At 40.2% G+C, this 22,900-nt stretch overlaps 1 protein-coding gene across 1 annotated transcript in view; it reads left to right on the plus strand.

The window, feature by feature from the left end:
- LOC118818849 (glutamate receptor ionotropic, kainate 2-like) overlaps positions 1-22,900 on the plus strand; it is a 170,801-nt gene that overhangs the window by 79,711 nt on the left and 68,190 nt on the right. The window contains 3 exon segments of the mRNA XM_036586360.1: positions 15,721-15,864; positions 21,871-21,978; positions 22,740-22,853. Of these exon segments, the coding sequence (XP_036442253.1) occupies positions 15,721-15,864; positions 21,871-21,978; positions 22,740-22,853 (366 nt within the window).

Below are 22,900 nucleotides of genomic sequence, written 5' to 3' on the forward strand. Positions count from 1 at the left end.
TGCGAGTGAAATGACCAATGTTAAGAAAAGAACAGACTTTTTATCAGGAGACTTTTTCAAAACATCTCATACAAAGGCTCATTTAAACCCCTGTGCCATTTAAGCTAACTGCAAACTGAGCCTCTTTCTCCCTGTTCTGCCTTTAGATGATTCAGGAGCAGTGCCAGCCTGACAGTGCAGTGATGTGAAAAGGTTTTGCAAAGCCGGGGGCTATCTCTCATGGTAACAACCTGACGGCAGTTGTTGGAGATCTAGAGGATTTTTCTTTTTTTTTCAAAATTATAATAAATTATAATATGTTTTTGTTGTTTACAGTTTGTCCTTATGACTCATAATCATTGAACAGTTTGATTGAGTGTTATTTTATGTTAGGTTGTTTTAAGCTGTTTTAAGTGGCATGTATGTGACGTAAATGAAGAAACATATAAAATGATTAGCCTTTTTTTCATTTGAATTTATCTGATAATTGACGTCAAACAAAACGTGTCGAAAAATACAACTGATTCCACTGACTCAAACCACTGCTCTGTCATTCTGGACAAACTTCATGCAAATGAACTGAGTGGCAACCAATCAGACTGTTCATATGTGGCGCGGTAACCGATTGCATCACGTCCACAATCACATGGTAAGATTTAACACTGGAACACAATCTGAATGTGAGATATTATGGTTCATAAACATGTTATTATTATTTTTAAGTTATTATTTTAAAAACAATTATAGGCTGCTTGGAGGCTGGCCTATAACTATACAACCACATTTCTTCTTTGTTCCTCAACCTGCTTGCGTTTTAGTGATGTGTCCCCAAAGTGGCCAACAGTTGTTGAGGGGAGTGATTTGGCTCACTGTAATGAAAATGCAGCCCTCAGTTAAACAGTGCATGGCTACTGTGGGTTTTGAAAATATATAAATAAAATATACAAATATAAACTCCAAAAACAAAGCACAGGAGTCTTTAGTCTGCTCAAACTATTATGAAATTCAACTTTTTATTATTATTTTTAGCAGTTGCAGTCTTGAAATCTGGGGTTGCTGCAGCACTCTTAGCACTCTTACTTCCCATGTTCCTGTATGTATGTATTGTAGTGTTCACCGCTATTAAAAGAGGCACAGCTTTCGCACAAGTCATGGTGCTTTATTACAGCTGTTGTTGGCCACAGCTACGCTGTACATATGCAAAGCTTTTCTCTAACAGTTCGATCTCTGGCTCGGCTCACGTCATTTGTTACTTTCTCCCTCTTTGTCGCTGCTCGTGCACACTCACACACCACACACTTCCCCCTAAGATTCCTCGACCTGCCCTCTACCATAAGAATCTATGCCTAAATGAACCAAGTGTAATAAATGCAAGAAACACATAACCTAGAACAAAATCAATTCTCGAACACACTACCATTCACATATATGTATTTTATGTTTTGTTTTTTTTAATTAGTTTTATTTCATTTTATTTTTTCTAAATTATTTTCAATGTTCTGGCTGAGATGCAGATTGTGGGGATGAGTGGGGATTGTGGGGATGAATTTTCTCAGCAACTATGAGTGTGACCGATGGCATGGCACCTAAATCTAAAGATCTATGTGTATAACATTTGTGTGTCTGTTTGTGTAGGTGGGTTTGTGAGTGGGAAAGGGGGTGTGTGGAATCTATTTGCTGCTATATCTCTAATGGCGTTCCCCCTGCTGGGAGAAGGTGCTTGTCTCTGGCGTTGTGGTTGAGAGTAGAGACACACATTACAAACGCAATGGCCTATTGTAAACACATGGCGGTGAAATGCTCACGGTAGATTAGATAACCCAGGGCCCTCACAACAACACTGGGGTCTTTGTGTGTGTGTGTCTGAGTGCATATGGGGGGGGCGCACAATGACATTAAAGCAGTGGCAGAAAACTGCCGATTTCCCATTTAACACTCCATTGAGTTCTGGGTTATTCCAAGTCGTGGCTGGAGTCGAGATGGTGGCATTACCTCACCCCTTTCACTATACACCCCCTTCCTCACAGGCCATGGGCTCCATTTGCCCACAATAGAGTCAGGGAGAAAAGACGTGCTGCGCTGTGATGGGAACAGCCATCGTGCCTGAGAACTAACAGTGATTCACCTCTAAACCTGCTGGCATTATGTAATAAAGAAGGTGACATCTATAGAGTAACACTGAACGCATTTAACAGAGAACAATCTCCTGTTTTTCTTTCTTTCTTTACAGGCATCTGAACTATAGCATAACGTGTCCAAAGATTGCATTAGGAATGACCACATGTGAGAAAGAGAAAAAAAGATGTTAAAAAATCAGGGGATGTAATATAAATAGAAACAGTGCCAGTCTTAGCCTGGCCTAGACCTGTTTGCCAAACAAAGAACTGGCAAACTCAATTAAAGGGCCGATTTCCCTCAGGACGCAAGGCGATGTGAAATTATCCCTGCCTGTTAAACCTGTCACTTCATTTCACTCTAATTATTCCTTCTGATCCCAGGGACCTTTTAGCTAATTGTTTTTCCCCCTTCCTCTTCATCATGTTTGATGTGACATGAAGAATCTGCTATATGGCTTTAAGCCTCTAGGGATTTCAACACCATAATTCCAAGGTCAGAGTAGTTTATAAATGTCAGTGTACTTGATATATTTTTTATCTCTGTACTCTCTGTGATTCTGTGGTTCATCAGCATAGTCATGTTTGCATTGTAATCATTTTACATTAAAATGCAATAAAGTGCAATACAAATTTAAGGACCTGTCAAAGAGTTTGTTGAAAACTTTAAGGTGTTTATGACACTACTTTTAGAGTAAATTGTTTTAAGGTTTTTTGCTTGTTTTACTTTACTGGCTAACATAAGCAGGCTGAGGATGTATGCTTCAGTATTCCCAGAGTACAAAAACTAAAGCCTTTTCCCAACTGAAGAGCTGCTGTGAGCCTCCATGTCTCATCACAACGCAATAGTTCCCACTGCTGCTCTTATCCACCCAGGGCGCGTATGAGGCTAGAAGCTAACTGATGAGTATGTATATAGTGTATAGCCGGAGACAGCAGTGTTTCTTGATGAGGTTTTCTTCAGCTCCATCACCCTGCACACCCTGAGGAGATGTGGGCCTTCGGATTAGCCTTTTTAATTTGTGAATTGAAACTTGCATCATTGTTTCCAATTAGTCCGGCCTTGTTCTTAAACTGCCAGCAAAACGCCTTAGGATGAAAGAGGGAAAATACGTACAGGGGAATGGATTAAAAGTAATATCGAATCTCGCCCACCTAAAAGATGCTCCTAATCTCCCAAAAGAAAGGCGAGAAAAGGGGTTCATCGAATTGAGCATTTATAGCACAACTTGTCTCTCAGGTGTGCAGTACAGCAGAGGTGCTTTTTTGTCAAATTAGTTGGAAGAGATCCAGTCTACAATATTGAGTCAGTTAACATGGTTTCATTGTTTTAGCCAGATCGTTCGTTTCGAAAGCATGCATGGAATATCTTGGGAGATGGGGGGCTGACCTTGTACTGCTGTACAGTGGAATGTGAATACTTAACACGTGTCTGTGTGTGGTAGGGCATGTTTGAGACAGCGTCATGGGGATCAACAGTGCAGCAGCACAGCCTGCTTGAAAGGGATAGCTGTGGGTCAGCAGGTCAGTTAGTTATGTGTGTAAGTGAGAGAGAGAAATAAATAGACAGGCTTTGGCCTGTACACATTGAGAATCTCCTTGCTGATGTTGAGGACGCGTTTAATGCAGGTGGGTTAAGGCATATTATAGGTTTTCCCATTTCCCACCCAACAAATCCCAAAAACAGTAGCTTTGTCGGTTGCCATTCTGATTGTCAGGCTGTGTTGAAGGACTTTTGATCTGACAAAAAGGCACTTAGACTGTTGCTGGTTGTTGTAGACGTGTTTGTTGCTGGAGCTCGTCAATTTTCCCACATGACCGTGAGTCGTGTGAGCTTTAAACTCATTCAGACATGAATGCTCATAAGTGAAAACTGCTGGCAGTTGCTGTTCTTTACAAGGAAGCGAAAAAGACAATGCTTGCCATGAGATGTCCATATAGATCTTTAGAGTTGGATTGCACAGCTCTGGATGTAAGAGCTGACAGCAGTGATTAGTTTCTCCTTCGTCTCACTCAGCATCAATGTTACTGACTGAAGTCGCTTCCCAGAACCTCTCCTATTGGCTGATGCATGCTTTTACTTTTCCAAAAATTATACCAGTATTGAAACTTTGATTACTGGCTAATCATTAAAAGCTAAATAGCTTTAAAATAAGCAGTTTTTAATTGAAGCTAAGCTTTCAGATGAGCTATTTTTGCTCAAGATGTGCATCTAAAAGTAGACTGTCATGCTGAAACTACTCTCAAAACACTCTACTACCCCACAAGAAGAAATACACAGCTAACTACATCATATAGCACAAAGTACGTGTGGTATTTTAGGCTAGATTTGCTACAGGATTGGAATGAATTCTTTCTTTTTTTCCCTCCAATATCCAACCCAGCATTTTCTGCTGAACTCAACCCGATACCAATACCCATCAATACTGATGTGCCACCTCTGGTTACAACAGAATAGCTTCTGTCAAAAGTTCAACTTGGACAACGGATTGTAATTTTTGCACATTGCGATGTGTTGGTGTCTGCTGTCGGTAAATGCACTGTTTTTAACTCAGTTCAATTTCAATTCAATTCTGTTTCAATAAGCACAAAGAGGTACAGTTTTAACCAATACCAAAATGTCCTTGTCAATGCAGCCTCAGCCTTTTCTCTCACCTGCTCTGCCCATCCTTGTCTTTTTTCCCCTCTCTCCATCTATCCGTCCCACAGCCATCCTCCACAGTCATTCCCTGCACTCCATCTCCCTCCATCACTGTAGTTCTTCAGGGATCATTTCCCTCTATCGTTTCCCAGACAAGCACATTGATGAGGTGCGCGGAAAGCGTATTGTCATTACAACAGAAAGCTAGCCATAATAATACGTTTTACACAGTCAATTTCCTTCCCCATCGAGCAGGGTCCTCATGACAACATTTTAAAACCCTAATGGTGAGGTGCGCCCATTTTTTCCATCTTTTCCTACTCTTTTAACAGCCTCCATGACATGCTCCACCTCGAAAACTCTGAACGACTTTGGCTTTAAGACAGACGTTTGTGTTTTAAGAGGCGTAGTGGAACCAGGAGGCGGCGGAGGCAGTGGGAGTCATGGGAGAGATTGCAGGGAACACATTCATTCCAGCAAAAGAAAGGAGCGTAAAGCTCCATCTGGAAGATTGCCCCAGGCAGAATCACACAAACAAACAACAGCCTGGAGGTAGTCCTCTTTGGTTTCGACGTATACAGGCAGCTCGCCTGTCCATGTCTATTTATGCTTTCCTTCATCTTTCGCCTGGTGTTCTCAGGTATCCAAGCTCATTATGTGGAAAAAAAATGTACGATCAATTAAAGGCTTTATTTATAATAAACATCTCTGTTGACACGTTCAAAGGTAGCCTTACTGTGAGTCATCTCTGGTAAATAAAGTGATTTGAGGCTCCCTCAGCATCATCCCTAAATCCCAGCATGCACCGGGGCTCCCCGTACACAGGTGGATGATTGACAGGTGAGTGAGAGTTATTTTGTGAGCACAGCATTCTGGCTGTCACCTTCACTCCTGCTAGGCAGCCAGGGTGCCGTAACGAACTCGTTACCCAGTGCAGAAGCCCGCTATAACACCCACAGCCCAGGCAATTTTATGATTCATTTAGTCCAATAAAGAGCGTTTATTAAAGTTTACTTACTTATCAATAATGGCCTCTCTATTATTGAGCTTTGAGCTGGGGGCTGAAGGGGATTGAAGCTGATTGGTGAAGATGGAGATGTAAATGAGAGAGAAAGAATATGGTATTGGGTTGTAGGCTGGCAGCCCTGGAGACAGAGCCACAGGGCTTTAATAATGTATTGGAAAGGCATGTGTAGCTCTGTCATCCTATAACATAACTTACAGTATCATTTAACACAAATACACTAGCTATCCTTCTCAGTACAGTACAACAAGATGTTTAATAGGAGAGAGTGTGTGAGTGCATGAACGTGTATTTGTTTTATATATTTCAAGACAAAGTTCTGACTTTGTAGTGAAAAACATGAGCACTCTACCATGCCAAGACCTAAAAATTGTATTCTGACTTTGGAAGGTTATTAGCCTTAGAAAATGACATCTAGGCATTTACACATTTAATGTACCTGATATAACGTGGCTGCTGTGCTGTGCTGGTTGAACATGTTTAATGTGGCAGGCAGATATCATGCCTGTGCAAAAAAATGCTACTGTGTACTTTTTAGGACATCCTGAGACCTAAGGCTAAGCTAAGCGGCTACACACACCACAGCACTGGACAGTAAAATTTGTGTGACATTTGTGATTCTGTTCTTCGGTTCCTCCACAACATTTACTGAACTGCAATCTTTCATTTGACAAAGCTTAAGCTTCAACTCACACGCTATCACTGTGTTTGCGCCCGCATCCACTTTAGAGTTATGAAATATGCTGCTATTATTAGTAGTAAGTAGCAGTAGTAATAGTAGTATTATAATTATATTATAATATTGTTATTATTATCAATATTATTATTGTTATAACACTTCAATAAAAAATAACATAGATTACAAACATACATACTTCATTACATTAAATCAAGCGTTCTTCTGACAAGCTCACGTCAATTACTTTTTGAAAAACAAAAAAAAAATCTTTTCGCATTTATTCTGATGTTACTTGGTGATTTTACACAATCATTTCCAAGATAAATGTGCCTAGGTTCCTGAAACTATACATATATGAGAGAATGAAGAGAAGACACAGACTCTAGGCCTTGGCCTAAGAACTGCGAGTAGTTTGTAATCAGCCAGCCAGGAGAACCAGAGGCCCCAAGGCCCACGCATCACATCGCGTTAAACACTCACAAGCACGCTATACACACACTATACACACATGCTCACACGAAAAACCAGCTTGAATAACAGACAACCCTGCCAACATGCATCATCATCAACTGCACTGCTGTCTTAATCTGCTTCTACCCAGCTCAGTAATGAACTTAATTGAGGGGATAAATGACAAATTCCTACTCTTCTCACCCTCTTTCTCTCTCTTTCTCTCTCTCCCCCTCCTTTCTCTGTATTGACTTTGTCACTCACTGTAGCCGTGTTGTCTTTGCCAACATTCATAAGAACATAGTGGGACCTATTTATGCATGTTTGCCCTGAAGGTGATATTAGCAAACAACATACAGACGTTATTAATGTTTATCAACCCTGTGTACTAACCTTGAATTTTATCTGTCTCTGAGTGGTAATATAGTGTTTATGTATCTTAATTAAAAACTAAACATGCAGACATGTGAAATACGTATATAAATAGGTTTGTGTGTGCAGTACCATACAAAAATCAGAGACCACTGCTTATTTATTTCATTTGCAGTCAAAACAGCCATTTTCAGCATCAGGGCAAAGTCAAAGCAAATATTTAACAGAAAATTACATAGAAGTCTCAATAACTAAATATATATCTTTTCAGTGATATATATCGTTTACTGTGTCCACTCTTTGCCTTTATTACAACGTCTATTCTTTTCAGGAGACTTGCTTTTGGTTTTTTACAAAGAAATCTGCAGGGATATTTTTCCACACCTCAAAAGTTCAGTCTTAGAAGTTGGTTGCATTTTCTGCTTCTCAAAATCCAAGTAATCCCAACACATTCAGTGATGTTGGGGGTCTCCTTTTCTCAGTAAGAGCTTCTTGACAGCTACACATCCTTTCAGACTCATAGTGTTGAGTTGTTCTTCTCACAGTGGAAGGATGGACAGAAACACCTGTCGATTATTTCAGATCTGAAGCAAGATTTTCTTTACTTTCTCCTTTGTCTCAAAGATAAAAGTTCTAAGTACTGTTGATCTGATGGGAACAGTTTAGTTGGTTTACCAGGTCTTGCATGGTTGTTTATTTCTTTTAATAACGTTTGGAACTCTAGTTTTGGAAACTCCTGTTTTTCACTTCATATGGGTTTTTCTATCTTACGCAAGGGGAATGTCTTAAATCTTAGCAGAAATATCTCCTGAAAAGACACTGAACGACAGTTGCCATTTTGACTGGAAATTAAAAAAATAAAGTGTTGTCTTCGATTTTTGCACAGTACTGTCCTTTCCTAAGCTTTCCTAGTTTGTCATATAAGCTACTTTTGAATTTCTGAAAGCTTATGCATGGTATATAATTGGTTAGTTAATTTCATTACATTTTTTGGTCTTTTTAAAACTTCTGATTTCTCAATTGATCATTAAAATAGTCAGTATATCACTAATTTACTAACATAATCCACAGTGACAGCCCTATTATATTCCTAATTCTTTATCTAGTGTAGGACAAAGACAGAGCTATCCTATTTCTCTCCCTTATTTTTCTCCAGCTGTTTCTAAAAAATACAGCACACTCTGCGGTTGCTACAGACAAGCCTTTCTCTGCCTGTGGAGGCCTCTGGCAGTGCACACTTGGGTGACAGCAGCATTGATGCACAGTGAGCCGAGCTCTCCAGTGGGAATGCTTCCGTTTGTGTACCACTGGACACTATTGATCAGCCAGTCACTCTGGGCGTGGCGTTCAATACATTTGGGTAGTGCAGGCATCAGATGTGATTAAAGAAAAGGAGTGCAAGTGTCTGCATGTTGATCTGTTCTCTGTTCATCAGTGCAGGATTCTCTCCTTCTTTCTATCTGCTCTGCAGCTGCTCTATCACCTAATCACTCGCTGATCACTCCGCATGAGAAGACGCTCTGTCACCCTCTGAAGATAGCTCATTTATTCACACTACAGAACAGCCTAGAATATTAACTTACAGAGCCATTTGGTGCATAAAAACATTTTTTTCTCTTTCTCTGTCAGTTTTTTCCATTTCTTGTCAGGCTTTGCTTCAGAGCAGCGTCCAACACGAGCTGTGTGAGGGATCAGTTGCATGCATATAATTTGCTGATGCTTATCATTCTTTACTTTGGAATTAAGCATATGTTCATAAGTCTGTGTTACATAGCATCCCCTCGTAATTGACCTATCCATTCCCCACCCATAAACGCATTCTTTTAAAAAGTTATAGAAGATTGGTTAAAACTATTCAACCTTGTGAGAAACTGTATTGACTGACTTTGGTCAGATTTGCTACATAATGTTGAATTTCAAGTTTGGAAATGGAAATGACAGTTTCCAAAATTTGGAATTTGCCACCATGCTAATGTTAGCTTGATTACACACACACACACACACACACACACACACACACGCACGCACACACGCATCCTATCTGTCCTGACTTTTGTGACCCTTCATACTCATCATACAAAGTAAATATCTTTTAAAATGAATAACACACTCTGGATTTATTTTAACAAAAAAAATATGCTATTGTTTCTCATGAGGTTAAATGGGATTTTTGCCAACATTGTATAAAACTCTTTACTCTTGTGATAATTTCAAGATGAGAGGAACAAATGCTTAGAATAAAATTTCTGTACTTCAGTGTATATTAAAAGGAGAGTAATTGTATTTGAAGATTTTTTTTTTTCAGACTGCGATAATATGCAATTATTAGTGCAAAATACTGGAAGGAGAATAGTGGAATGGACCACCTGCTCCAGTTTATCAGTAACAGACAGTTACTTGACAGTAACAGACTTCCTTACAGTAGGAGTTCTCAGTCAGTAACACGCTAAACTGACCACCCAGCGCAGATTTTCTGATAGACCATCAGTAATTAGTGACTCTTTCAGTAAATCTGTACATCTGCCTCATTGTGAAAACTCTGAAGACCCAGAGCTCACGGTGTTTATTGTGGAGAATTCCTGAAAAGAAAAACAGTTTTTTTTAGAGGTTCCATGAGGCAGACAAAAGATAATAAATTATGTATTGATAACTTTGGGCAGCATCACATTGTAATCTGGACTTTGAATGTGGGCCTGCTGTAAAAGATTTGTTGTTGAGGATAAGATTGCTTTTTGTGTTCTTTCTTTTTCTTTCTTTCTTTCTTTCTTTTAATTCCACTGCTCTCAGAGTAATGCCATCTTTGCAGAGCCTGTGGCGTTCCAGAGTGTTCCTTCTCGCTGCTCCCCACTGCACCCACTTTTTCAGGGTGTTTATGTTTCAATCAAAGGAGCCAAAGCAGTGTGACTGTGAGCAAGCCGTGCAGCTCCCATCGCACAAATAAATATTGCGCTGTTATACAGGCCCAGCCTGGCTCCCTATACAGTGAGGCAGCTCTAGGCTCAGGGGAGCACTAGCCTAGTTTATGGAACTGTAACCTGAAATGCATGTTTTTAAAAGGAGGACTGCGGCTACTCCTGTTTCCTAACCTACACCAGCATACATCTTTGTTCATACAACCCCAAATCAGAACCTGTAAAGTCAGAAAAAGAAAGCTTCAGCTGTGGTGATACAGACAAATGAAGGATGTCAAGTTAGAGTAGCAGAGTAGCAGCTTTTCTGAGACCAAAACTAACTAAAATAATGTAAGACAATACCATGGTCTTGATTTAGTGTGAAAGATATCTACAGTGCTTTCTTTTTAATGTCAATGGGACAACACAGACATAAGGCTGTTAGTTGATGTCGTACTAATACAAGTGATTCAGAATTAGTTAAATGGGGATTCCACTGATTTTACAAAATGTCTGCATAATTCAGTTGTTGCAGTATAATAATGATTCAGAGTGATTTGATGTGAAATGGTGCATTGTGGAGAAACTCACTCTGATTTCTTTACAGTGGAGGTGACAGAAACTAAATGATAGTTACATCTGAAATCTGAAAAAATAAATATACATATATTGTTGTTTTTGAAGCAAAACCTTGTATCTCCAAAATGGTAATTTTACAGGAAAAGGAAATTTTTAATGTAAGTCAAACTGGAACCAGATTCTTTAAGATATGGGCTCATCACTTGCTTTCGTATTTCAAATACAAATGCAGAATTTGTTTTTGTCCATTCGGCTGGATGCCAGACTGAGCATCTACCCATTTTATAAAAGCTACAGCCCCAGTAGCTTCTTTCTTGAATAATCAGATATATTTCTTTACACCACTCTGTGCCTAGTGGTGAGTGAACCACAGATTTGGAGTCTGTATATGGAGATGTGTAGCACTGTGTTTTGTGCACTTCACATGCTGATACGAGTTCAGGCTGAAACACCAAGAGGAAATCATCCAGTGCTGTGTGATAATACAGTTGCCAGGCTGTGATTCTTTGGCTGGAATAAGGATATGCTTCATATTGCCATGTTGGACTTGCTCTGTGAGGCTGAAATAACACATGGCAGGGCCACCGCCATCCTCTCTTAGCTTCCATCTCCTTTTTCACACTGCAGTTGACAATCAGGGACCTCTGGAAGACGCGACTTCAGGCTTCAGCATTTTAACAATTCATAAAAGTGTTGAAATCAATCGGAGCCGAGGAGATTTATTAAATCTCTCACCGCGGGCCGGGAGAGGGAAGCGAGACTGAGGCGTAAAAAAAGAGGAAGGCGTAAAAAAGAGAAAGCATCGGGGTAATACTCACATTGGCTGACACAAGGGAAAAGCAGCTTTTAAAGCGTTTAGCTTTAATTTCATTCAGGAGTGACATAATTGATTTTAATGAGATGTTTATAGAGTGAAGTGGCGGTGTTGCTAAATCATTTGCCAGTCTGCCTGTCGGGCTGTGCCGAGCCCCGCGCTGGGGAAAAGAACAGCACACTCCAGCTTATGCAGCCAAAATTGACTAGAATCTGCTCTCACTCTGTATCGCTCTCTTTCTGTCTCTTTCTCCCATGCAGCTCGAACAGACTGTTCTCTCTCCCTCCCTCCTCTCTCTGTACCTCCATCTCTCTGTCTCTTTTATTTCAAATTATTACTCTTTTTTTACTTTCTCACATCTTCTCTTTACATCCTTCTCTGTCCAATTATCATTTCTGTCTTCTTGTTTCCATTTGTTTTTCCTCACACTCTTTTTCTCATTGTTTTCATTTCTCTTTTTCTTTCTTTTCCACGTCTTTCCTCATTCTCTCCTTTTTTCTCCCTCTCCCATACAGCGTGAATAGACTGTTCTTTTCACATCCTTTTCTGTCCGTCTCTCTTTTTCTGTCTTCCTGTTCTTCTTTTTCTGTTTCTCTTTGTTTTCCCTCTCATTATTTTTCTCTTTGTTTCTTTCTTTCTTTTTCCCCATCTATCTCTTTCTTTCTTGCTCTTTTTACCTGTCTCTCTCTTTGTTTTGCACAGCCAAAATTAGACAAAATTTACTAGAATTTGCTCTCTGTTTCTCTCAGTCATTCTTCCTCTTTTTTACTATTTTCTCTCCATCATTCTTCCTCCCTTTTTTCTTTTTCTTTCATTCTTACCCTCTTCCTTTCTCTTTTTCTTCCCTCTCTTTTTCTTTATCTCTGACTACTTTCTCTCTCTCTCTCTCCCTCTCATATTCTCATTGTCTGGCTCACTTTCTCTCACGATCCTGTTTGATTTAAAGCCAGTCTCTTCAACAAAATGTTTTCTAGGAAGAGATAAGCGTGAATGTGAACTTTGCAGCCCTTTTTTCATTATGCTCTGTGCTACTATGTAAAGCTCCAGTGAGTGCTGCAGCTCTCCGTCTGTTCCCTTGCTGTTCTCAGCTGGCTGTGGGTTGGACGTGAGACTTTGCTGTAATGTTAGCCAGGCTGGTGGATTCGAAGGACTTTGATGAAATTCTGAACACAACAAAGCTCACCTCCCAGAAGAGAATTCTGTGCACCTTGTGGGCTTTGATTCTGCACCCCTTGCTCTGCCCGGCAGGAGACACACACAGACACACACACACACAGACACACACAGACACACACAGCCACAGAAGAGAGAATGGTGGTGTGTTCAGTATTCAGGTGCAGACCTTGTCTCCTGCTCCTCTGGTGTTATTACTTATTTATTATTCATGATGCGCGTACGGCGCTCATCGACTCTGTGCCGTGACTGAGTGTGACGTGCTCTCGCTGCAGATGGGCGGCAACGACGCCCCAGAGAGCCGCCGCCATCTCCTCTGACAGTCCAACAGACGCCTGTCCACTGAGACCCTTCAGTGTGTCTGGTCATGCAGTGGTCAGTGTTGGGGTGAATTAGGGGTGGAGGCTTTTGGGGGGACTTGGGGGGCGTATATGTGAAGTGAAGTGGTGGCATGTCTGCCCCTGACAGCATCTTCCCCATGTCCTCGGACCACCGGCTGCCACTTTGCGCTCCAATCCGGCGCTGATTGATTGACAGGCCAGGCGCTGTGAGCAAATGATTATGAAGCTGTGCGCTGTGTGCTGCGAGGGTGATTGACAGCTTCTCCATGTCCTTCCACACGCACACACAAACACACACACACTTACCCACACACCACTGATGAGCCCATGGCCCTCACCTCCAGTGTTCCTGACCAGCAGCTGGGGACCAGAACATTTCTTCCTCCTTTGCCAGGCCCAGAGGTGAACGCTCTGCCCCTGCAGCACTTTCACACCCTCTTTCTTTCATCAACACTCTCTCATGGGCAGATTATTAATATCACACTCTCTCTTCCCACCCCCAGCCATCAGGGAGCCTTGTCAGAGGCGGCACCAGCATGCTGGTTGTGAGGAGACTCTTTATCTGCCCATTTCAATAGGTTCCTGCCCTACAATACCTGCCTCAGCTTTTGTAGCTCTGTCATAGCACAAGAATGGCCTTTAGATCTTTCACTGTGTCCACAAAAGTTGTCTTACAACTGAATATGTTAAATAAATGTGCTGCTTACGTGCTAGAGGATGTTCTCCTAATGCAACACATCAACAAACATCTACATTATTGCTGCTGTAAGGAAACCTTGTATCTCCAAAAAGGTGACTTTATGGGAAAAGGAAAAGAGCATTCTGAACTGATACATATGAGATTTTACAGCAACTAATTTTGGACCAATTCTATTTCATTTTCATATGGAAATACCAGCTGCTTACATGGTTTAATGTTTCAGAATGATATATTCCTCTTAACCTCGAATGGAAGTAAATGAAACAAGAATTTCTGTTGGTCCATTGATGTGAAAATTTTAACACATTGAAAACTGTATGGAGATATGTTTTGGAGATGAAAAAAGGTTTTGCTCCATATGGACAACGACAAACATTGTTTACCTTAGAAAGCTTCTATTTAAATTTAACATTTTAAATGTAAAATTTAACATATTTTAAAATAGCTTTAAAAGTGTAGTTCCGTGTATGTTAGTTATAAGCGTTGCAGTTAGGATGTAAAATATGCAAAATATACTGAATATGAATAGATGATATTTACTTTGCTTTTCTAGATCTGGCACCTAGATTATGTGTTACACAATTTTGTCCATGTTCTTTTTGGCTAACTTATTACTTATTATTACTTAGCTCATTACATTTAGCAACCATTTTGTTTGTGTAAATGTGGTAAGGTTTTTTTAGGAACACTTTAATGTAGGGACAGGGTTTATAAGACTACATGACACCTACATAAGCCTCATAGGACAAATGACATAACCTACATTATTATTGTCATAAAAGCTGCTTTGGTCAATTTTGATGTCATACAGTAAAGTGCTCTTTATGAAAAATGGAATTACATCACTTTTACATCACCAAGCTTTTGCTGGGGGAAAGTAGTTTTTTCTAATGATGGGGCTGACGAAAGAGACTGATCAGAGTTCAGCTAACCTACCTGTAATTTCCAGCCATACTGATTTCTCTTTGACTGATATCAGCACAAACACACAAACATCCCTCGAGTGATTCCCCCATATTATTACAGCAGACCTGTCTTTAGTCCTAACCTTGCAGACGGACAATCAGAGAGAAAAGCTGGAAAATGACAGGTTTGGCCATGATTTATTCAACAGGACAGCGATTTCTGACGCACCCCCAAGGCATGATTTCCATACCAACAAATGCTGAGAGCTGTTGTGATTGCTTTTCAATCATCCGAGACAAACACTAATTAGATTTTTTTTCTTTTTGGCCTGTGGAATAAGAGGTTTCTGATATTGGAAGCATGCGAGGCAGCCTGGCAGTCAACCGTCACACACTTTCACCCGTGCATCTTGCCCATCTGTTAATGCCATTGTTTTCCTTTGAGCCAGTAACAGTTGGGCTGTTTTTTTTTTGCAGTCTCAGTAATCATGAGCTAACAGGTAGTAACTTTATTTTTCTGATGACTTTTTTGTGTCCCAGGAAAAAAAGATATATAATGCATTTGAATGATGTTGAAAACTGGCAAATACCAGTTTTCCCATTGTAAAGTGCACTCAACGGCTGACAAAGTCATATTGGCAGCTGATTAATTCGGGATTCTAGATGATACTCGAGTATACCAGATATGATGTATAACGTGACCTCTCACCCTTTATGTGAGTGAAAACGCTAAGCGTGCAGTGAAGGTGAAAAATACATACCTGATGTGCTTCTATTAGATCTCTATGTTCTTTAACAGAGAAAAGAAAAAGTAGGGTACGTACTCTCCGAACCTCCATACGTTCTTTTCCTGTGTGGTGGGTGTGTCTATGAATGAGCATCCAAATGGTGTTTAGTCGTATTTACTAGTTAACCATCTGGTATATACAGCCTTATGATAAGCACCCAAACGCACCGATAATTCTGGTAGCAACTGCAGGTAACCAGCAGGTGCAGCTTTAATGAGACTGATCTGAGTGTGTCTGTGTGTGTGTGTTTGTGTGTGCTTATGCCTCCAGACGGACGCTGCTCTGATGTACGATGCGGTGCATGTGGTGGCTGTGGCTGTTCAGCAGTCTCCTCAGATCACGGTCAGCTCACTCCAGTGCAACCGCCACAAACCCTGGCGCTTCGGCAACCGCTTCATGACACTCATCAAAGAGGTACTACACCAGGTGTTGTGTATATGTGTGTCCTGTGTGTGTTCTGGGTGTGTGTTATATTTAAAGGCCCAGTTAATGTAGTGTTTTCACCCTTGTGAACAGAATCACACTAATTTCAATGGAAATTGCAGCAGTTAAGGGCTTCAATTCACAGACTTCCAGAACGTGCAAAACTTAGTTTTGAGTTCAACTTTGGAGAATTTTGACAAGCAATTTGGCTCCATCAACCAACAGCACAGTTGTTTTGACTCCACCAAACTCTGCATTGCCCGTCGTATAGCAGCACTGGACATTCCAAAATCAGGGGTTGTGCTACACATCCAAATGTTTTGGGCCAAAGGTCTATTTCAAACACAGCTGGCTGAGTGACAAATTGCAACTACACCACTACTTTTACCGTCATGCTATATTATATGTATGTTTTATATATATATATATATATATATATATATATATAAATATATAAAACATGCATATAAAACAATATATATATATATATATATATATATATATATATAACATCAGAGATGTTAGCAATGAAAGGCTGAATCCTTTGAAGCCTGGGGTGGGAATCTCTAGGCACCTCACGATACAGAGGGCTGCAATGCGATTATAAAACGATTATCGATGCATCTTGATGCATCTTTTCTTTCTATACAGGATTTCTATTTTATTAATAAATCAAATGGAAGTGATGTGGCAAGTGAACTGGAAGGCTCTCATTCACTGCTGTTGTTTGGGGCACATGAGATGCTGCTGCCACTCATCTGTGATAAAATGTGCAGTTACAGTGAAATAAGATCCTGTGGTAATGGATGTCCACGCAGCACATTACAGCCGTCCTACCCGTTTTTAGTGACTTTATAACTTCAGTTTTGGTCTCATTGTAGAGAGTGGGGGTTGCTGTGTCAGTAAAATATCTTTGAGATGGGACGTGTGCAACATAGCCCGAAAGCCCTGGTTCTCAACGACTGAGAACTGGCGTGCAGACTGCAGGTCACACAGCAACGCAGTCTCGCCTGGCTAGTAGCTAACAAAAAGGCAAAGAGAGATTTAAGACAAACATTTGGAGATGAATGGACTTATTCGCATTTATAAGCAGCGCAGTTGGTTTTCCTGGAACGTTAATCCTGCAATGAGAGACTGTTAAACACTAAAAAGCGAAGATGAAGTCAGCTTCTCTTTCGAATTGTCCCGTTCCACCTTAAACAAACAAAAAAATTCGAACAAAAAGCTGGCGAATGAGAAGCGACTTCAGCCTCGTAAAACAGTCAAACGTTGAGAGACATTTTATAAGAAACTGATCTACTTTTGAGGAACGGTTTTCTGGCGGAGATGGGAGGAAGGCGGCTATAGCTAAAGCTTAAAGCAGAGCGAAGTAAATCTGTGTTTTCGTTTATATTTTTTAACCTACACTACGACATTATCACACACTGAGACATAAAATGTTGTGGCTCCCAATGTGGTTTGATTTTTGTTGAAAGGACAAAATGGCTCTTCTTAACATTTGTGTTGTGACTCCTGACCTAACCTGGCTTTTAATGCAGAGGGAGCCGGTCGGATTTCTCGCTCACCCAGTTGTGTTTTTGTTACGTGCCGCCACAGACTGTCCGGGCGCTGCACTTGCCCACTTCCAAGTTCTATCTTTTGCATTCCGCCAACATTACGTTCTAAGTTAAAATTTAAAAAATCGATTTTTGACATTTGTGCATCAATTCAGAATCGTCCACATCCGCATCGCGATGCATCTAAGAATCGTTTTTTCCCCACCCCTATATATATATATATATCACTGCAACAGCATTTTTACAGGGATGCAAGCGTTGTTACTTTCACATCTGCCACATGTAAATAGAAAAATGGAAATATAGATGCGTATTGTCTACATTTATCACAGTCAAAGCAATAATAAACCTGACTTGATATGTGCTGTTTTATTACTGGGTTACCAATTTGAATTTAACCAATCAGATCGCTGATACATGGCTGATACGATTGCTCTGCAATCCATGTGCCAAATCAAACACATCTTTGTGATTTTTGCTGTGCTGTTATCAACAGCAGCTTGAGCTGCAAGAGCAACATGAGCTGTAAAGAGTAAAATGTTTAAACATTCTCTTGTTTGATTTGGACCATCATAAAAATGTGTTTCTACCAGCAGTAAACCAAATCATGGTTCACTTAGAAGTGGAACAAGACCTGTGATTTTTGCCAGACAACAGTTCATGTCAAAGAGCTGAAAGCAACATTAGTTGAGAGCTATTCAAACCGACATTCACATAGTGTAGGAACATAAACTGAGTGCATTACTTGGTGTGTAAAAACATTTTCCCAATTAAGTGAGCAGCTCCTCTGACTGAAGACAAACTCACAAAGGCTTCACTGTTTTGGAAATGTCCGGCCTCACGATTGAAATGGACATTTTGATTGGTTTTGCTAAAGAGTTTGTTTTAGCTTTGTGTCTGTAGGTCAGCGCTCTGTAAGTGTAAGCATCCTGAACTCATCAAACAGTGGTGAGTCATCGCCCCAGTACTTGAAACATGGTGGTTCAAATGTTCACTCACCCCATGGTTCCAGGGGCCCTGACTAAACTGGGGCACTAATTTTAGCAATGACTAAGCACAACATTTTATATTATTCTTCCCTACCCACCTGTAAATTAATACATGAAAGAAAGATTACATAGGATGTGGTTTGTGTGTAGCTGAATTAAATTATATATATATAATATCTTCATGTACAGCTGGTATAATACTAATTTTTGCTGACGCAGCTATCGAGTTTCTGATGTTTTGTTAGTGCAAACAGTGGTGCACATAAACATTTCATGACAGCTGTAGCTAAAACACAGTCAATTGTTATATAAATAGACACTCACAATTTTTACATATTTTTACATTGTATGTGGCAGTTTTACATTGATTTTCATTAAAATTTAAACGTAAAGCCTGTTACTGAATATTTCTGAAGTCTTTTAGCCTGTTAGCTATCTACTGATAAGGATAGCTTACTGTTTAGCAGCTTTACTGCTAAGAATTTTCATGCAGATTAACACAGGCTTAACTTCAATATTAACACATGACTAGCAGAATATAAACTCTTTTTAGGCTCACGTATTTTCACAGATTGTATTCCCTTCTCTGATTCTGTTTCAATTTGTAACTCTTGCAATAATGACTTTGTTTCTTGAGATTCTGTGTTAGTTTAAATAAATTAAAATAATGAAAAGTGAAAATATGAGTTATTACTCATTGAGAAAGTATGCAATATTTTGAATATAATAATTATAATTATTATGATAATTATTTTTTAAAAAATTATACATTTTGACATTATAAGTTAGTAAATTCGAGAAGCAGATCCATGCTGTATGCATTTGAATGCTTGTAATACTACAAAATTCCAGTTTCATTTCACTGTGTGTATCCTGGTCATTCAAAACTATAGGATTTGAACTTGTGATGGTGTGACCTCTACATGCAGTGCATCAACGGCTGTAACATTTTGTCAAGAAAAGCCACACCACATGCAGAAGCCATAGGGTTTATGATAGTACACATTTTTTTACGTTTGCTCCTAAATGCTTTTAGAACAACAGTCTACAGGGATCGAAGGTTCCAGTACAGGATTTTGGCAATGACACACCTTAGAAATAGGCTGATTCCTTGAACATTACCCTAACTACTGAAGTGTGGAGCTTTTTGAGACACCCTCAATCTCACCACAGTATTGCTAGCCGCAGCTGAAATCGAACTTTCCAGTCCTGCTTTGGTGACACTGATTCTGCAATGAGATGCAAACTGCATTTTTAGCTAGGCTGCAGCCTAAGAGGCACCTCTGGATGACCATGAACCCCGGCTCTGCAATACTGCTCTCCTGCTGAAAACTGATCTTAATCACTGCTAATTATTCTCCCTCGTGCTGGTTTGAGGAAAAACTGGGGCGTCTAATCCGAACCCTCCCTGTCATTTAAGTGCAGGATTCTGCGGGCTATATTTAGGCTGCGTAAGACCCTGGGCTGTATTCTCTGTGTGATATCACAAGCAGCCCCTGCTTTGGCTCAGACCGCTGCGCTGTGCAGGATTCTGACACATTAAAGCACAAAACGCCTGCTCGCCTCCGACTGCAGCAGTGATCAGCCCAAATCTCTCCACTCAGTGGGCCGGCCCCTCTCAGGTCCTCCCTCCCACCCTCTTTTGAATCCTTTTTGTGCTGAACTTCAAGCAGAGCCATGGACGGTAAGCCTGGGCAATAGTGTGGAGTCGGCCGAATGGGGCTGCTGTTTAGCCCAAGACACCTGCACTCATCTCTCTCTCTGAACACAGTGGAGCTCTCATCTGAGCTGACACCCTGGATCAGTTAAAGACACAGCTAGTGTGTGTACAGCTTAGAAGTGGCTTTAAGGCAACGCAGAAATGGAATTAACGAAATCAGACAAATATCAAGCGCTGAAGCAAAAATGAAATAAGAAATCATCTATCAGTATGGCAAGCAGCACAGAGAGGAAAATACAGTAAATAACTGTTCATAAGAATAATACACAAAAGAACAATTTGGATTAGTTTTCCATGGGGAGGTGGGGTAATGCAGTTTCATTACAAGAGGTCTGTAATATTTTTGGCCAATTAGCACGAGATAAGAAATCTTAGTATTGATTACAGAGATAGAAGTGACTTCTCAATTTATGTGCTGCCTTCATTCCAAAAAAGAATAGAACACATAAAAAATATTTTATTTAGCCTTTATTTTGTTTAACCTAACTATTTACCTAGTTGTATTTATATATACATTTGTAATGAATGCAATGTGACATTGGTGTTATTATCTTGTGAATATACTGCCAATAGTCAACATCACAGCATAAAATCAGTCTTTTTTTTTATTTTTTTTAAAGGGCCCATATCATATAGAACCAAAACAAAAAAGTAAAGAAGTTTAAAATATAAACATTGTTAGGTTCATAATGTAAACATTTGCAAGTTTCAAAATGTGTCATTCACTTTACAGTCCATATATGGAAACTATATTGCAAAAAGGCTGATTTAAATTCTGTTATGTCATGAGAACCAACTCATGTACATATATACATCTGTTCAACCCACAGCGGTTTAGCTCTGCCCACTCATACCGAAGTTCTAAGTAATTTTTCAGCTCTAAATGCTTTTTAAATGAGGCATGTAACAGAACAGCCAATCAGAGCTCATTTATCTGATGTCAGTCTTTAAGGCACAGTAACAAAAACAGCCTGTTTGATTCTGAAGAGAAGTTAAAATGGTGAAAAAATTAATTGTGACCATTTTTGGTGCATGAAACCACACAAGTGTTAGAAGTGGACAAGAAAAATGTAGGATATAAGCGCCTGACTATTAGGAGTTGTATTTTTGAAGCAGAACTAAACATATTGATTGAGCCACAAAAAACACAAGTTAACACTTTTTGATGGCCTCCATACTTAATTAAAACTGTGAAAAATCCTTTTCCACAGGATATGATGGCTTATTTACCAATATGCAGTTTGCACAGGATTAATGCTACAGTCCGTTTTTTACTGAAGCAAAAATGTGCAGTCCATAAAAATGACTGACAGCGAATTCAGATTTAACCAAAATCACTGAGAAACGCCCATAAAATTCACATTACCTTGCCTCCCCATGTAAAACGAATCTTTTACAAATAGTACTACAGGGGACAGTAACGCACTGCATGAAGAAACTCTTCTTATACATGCTTCTAGGTCTCCTTCCTTGCCTCTGAAATAAGCCAAAACCCAGAGGAGACCCCTAAAAATACTCTTAAATGCATGCCTTTGTCGGTGTGTGTGGGTCATTGTTCTTCGTCAGTATGTGTGTGAGTATGAGAGCTTTTCTGGTTTCTGCTTTTGTGACCTGCTTGAAGGTGAGCTGTATGTTCCAATGAATAATGAATTTCCCTGTTTTGCCAAAGAGGGATGGATTCTTCTTGGCTGGTGCTGCCTGGTCATGATGAATATTTCTCTCACACCTCCAGGCCCACTGGGACGGCTTGACCGGACGGATAAATTTCAACAAAACCAACGGCCTGAGGACAGATTTCGATCTGGATGTGATCAGCTTGAAGGAGGAAGGATTGGAGAAGGTAGCTGTGCTAAACCCTCTGTACAAAATGCTTGAGCCTGTATACACACTGATTCATACTGTAAAAAATGCCAGAGCTCTTCATTATGCAGACACCATTCTCGGGTATGTAGAGTACACACCTACACACAGACGCATGTGCGCACACACACACACTCACACAGCCACGCTCGTCGTCTCACACAAGAGTTTCCCTCTCAAGCCGCCTGTGACCTCCCATCTCGCCGGCGCATGTGTCTGCACCTCCATGAATAATTTACTCTATTAATAAAAACCCCCTTCAGAAGCCCTCCAGCCTCATGAAGGCTGAATTAAAGAGTTGATTTGCAATTACAAACTACAGCTTAGGCGTTTTCTGAAGGCATCTGAAGCACTTTGTTTTTGAATGGGTGAGAGTGTGTGGTCCCGCTGTGCTCTCTCTGTGGAGCCCACAACTCTCAAGAGCATCCTCAGGATTAATTGTGCCAGGTCTTAGAGAGAACACCCTGCATTCTTCTGCCCGTCAAGCTCACTTTTCTAGTCTCTCTCTGGACGATTTAGCATGTTCGGCCTTCCTTTATGCTCCTTTACATAAGCACTTTGCCACACTATAATTAGTTCAGACTGCAGTGTTTTATAAGGCCGATGAAGGTGGTTATACAAGCTTTATGAATTCCTGGATTATACAGGATTTCTTTTCAGACTATCAGTTGTTGAAATAAGGTGCTTTTGTATGTTTTTTTGATACTGCACATACAAGGTTATCATGTTGTCTCTCTGCAGATTGGCACGTGGGATCCTGTAAGTGGTCTGAACATGACGGAACACCAGAAGGGCAAGATGGCGAATGTCACAGACTCTCTCACCAACAGAACGCTCTATGTATCTACAATACTGGTAAATATTGCCAACTTGTCAGTTCCAGGTGTTCCCCAGGTTTATAC

Source organism: Colossoma macropomum, unplaced genomic scaffold, assembly GCF_904425465.1.
Source record: "Colossoma macropomum unplaced genomic scaffold, Colossoma_macropomum, whole genome shotgun sequence".
In the NCBI taxonomy this organism is placed as follows: Eukaryota; Metazoa; Chordata; class Actinopteri; order Characiformes; family Serrasalmidae; genus Colossoma; species Colossoma macropomum.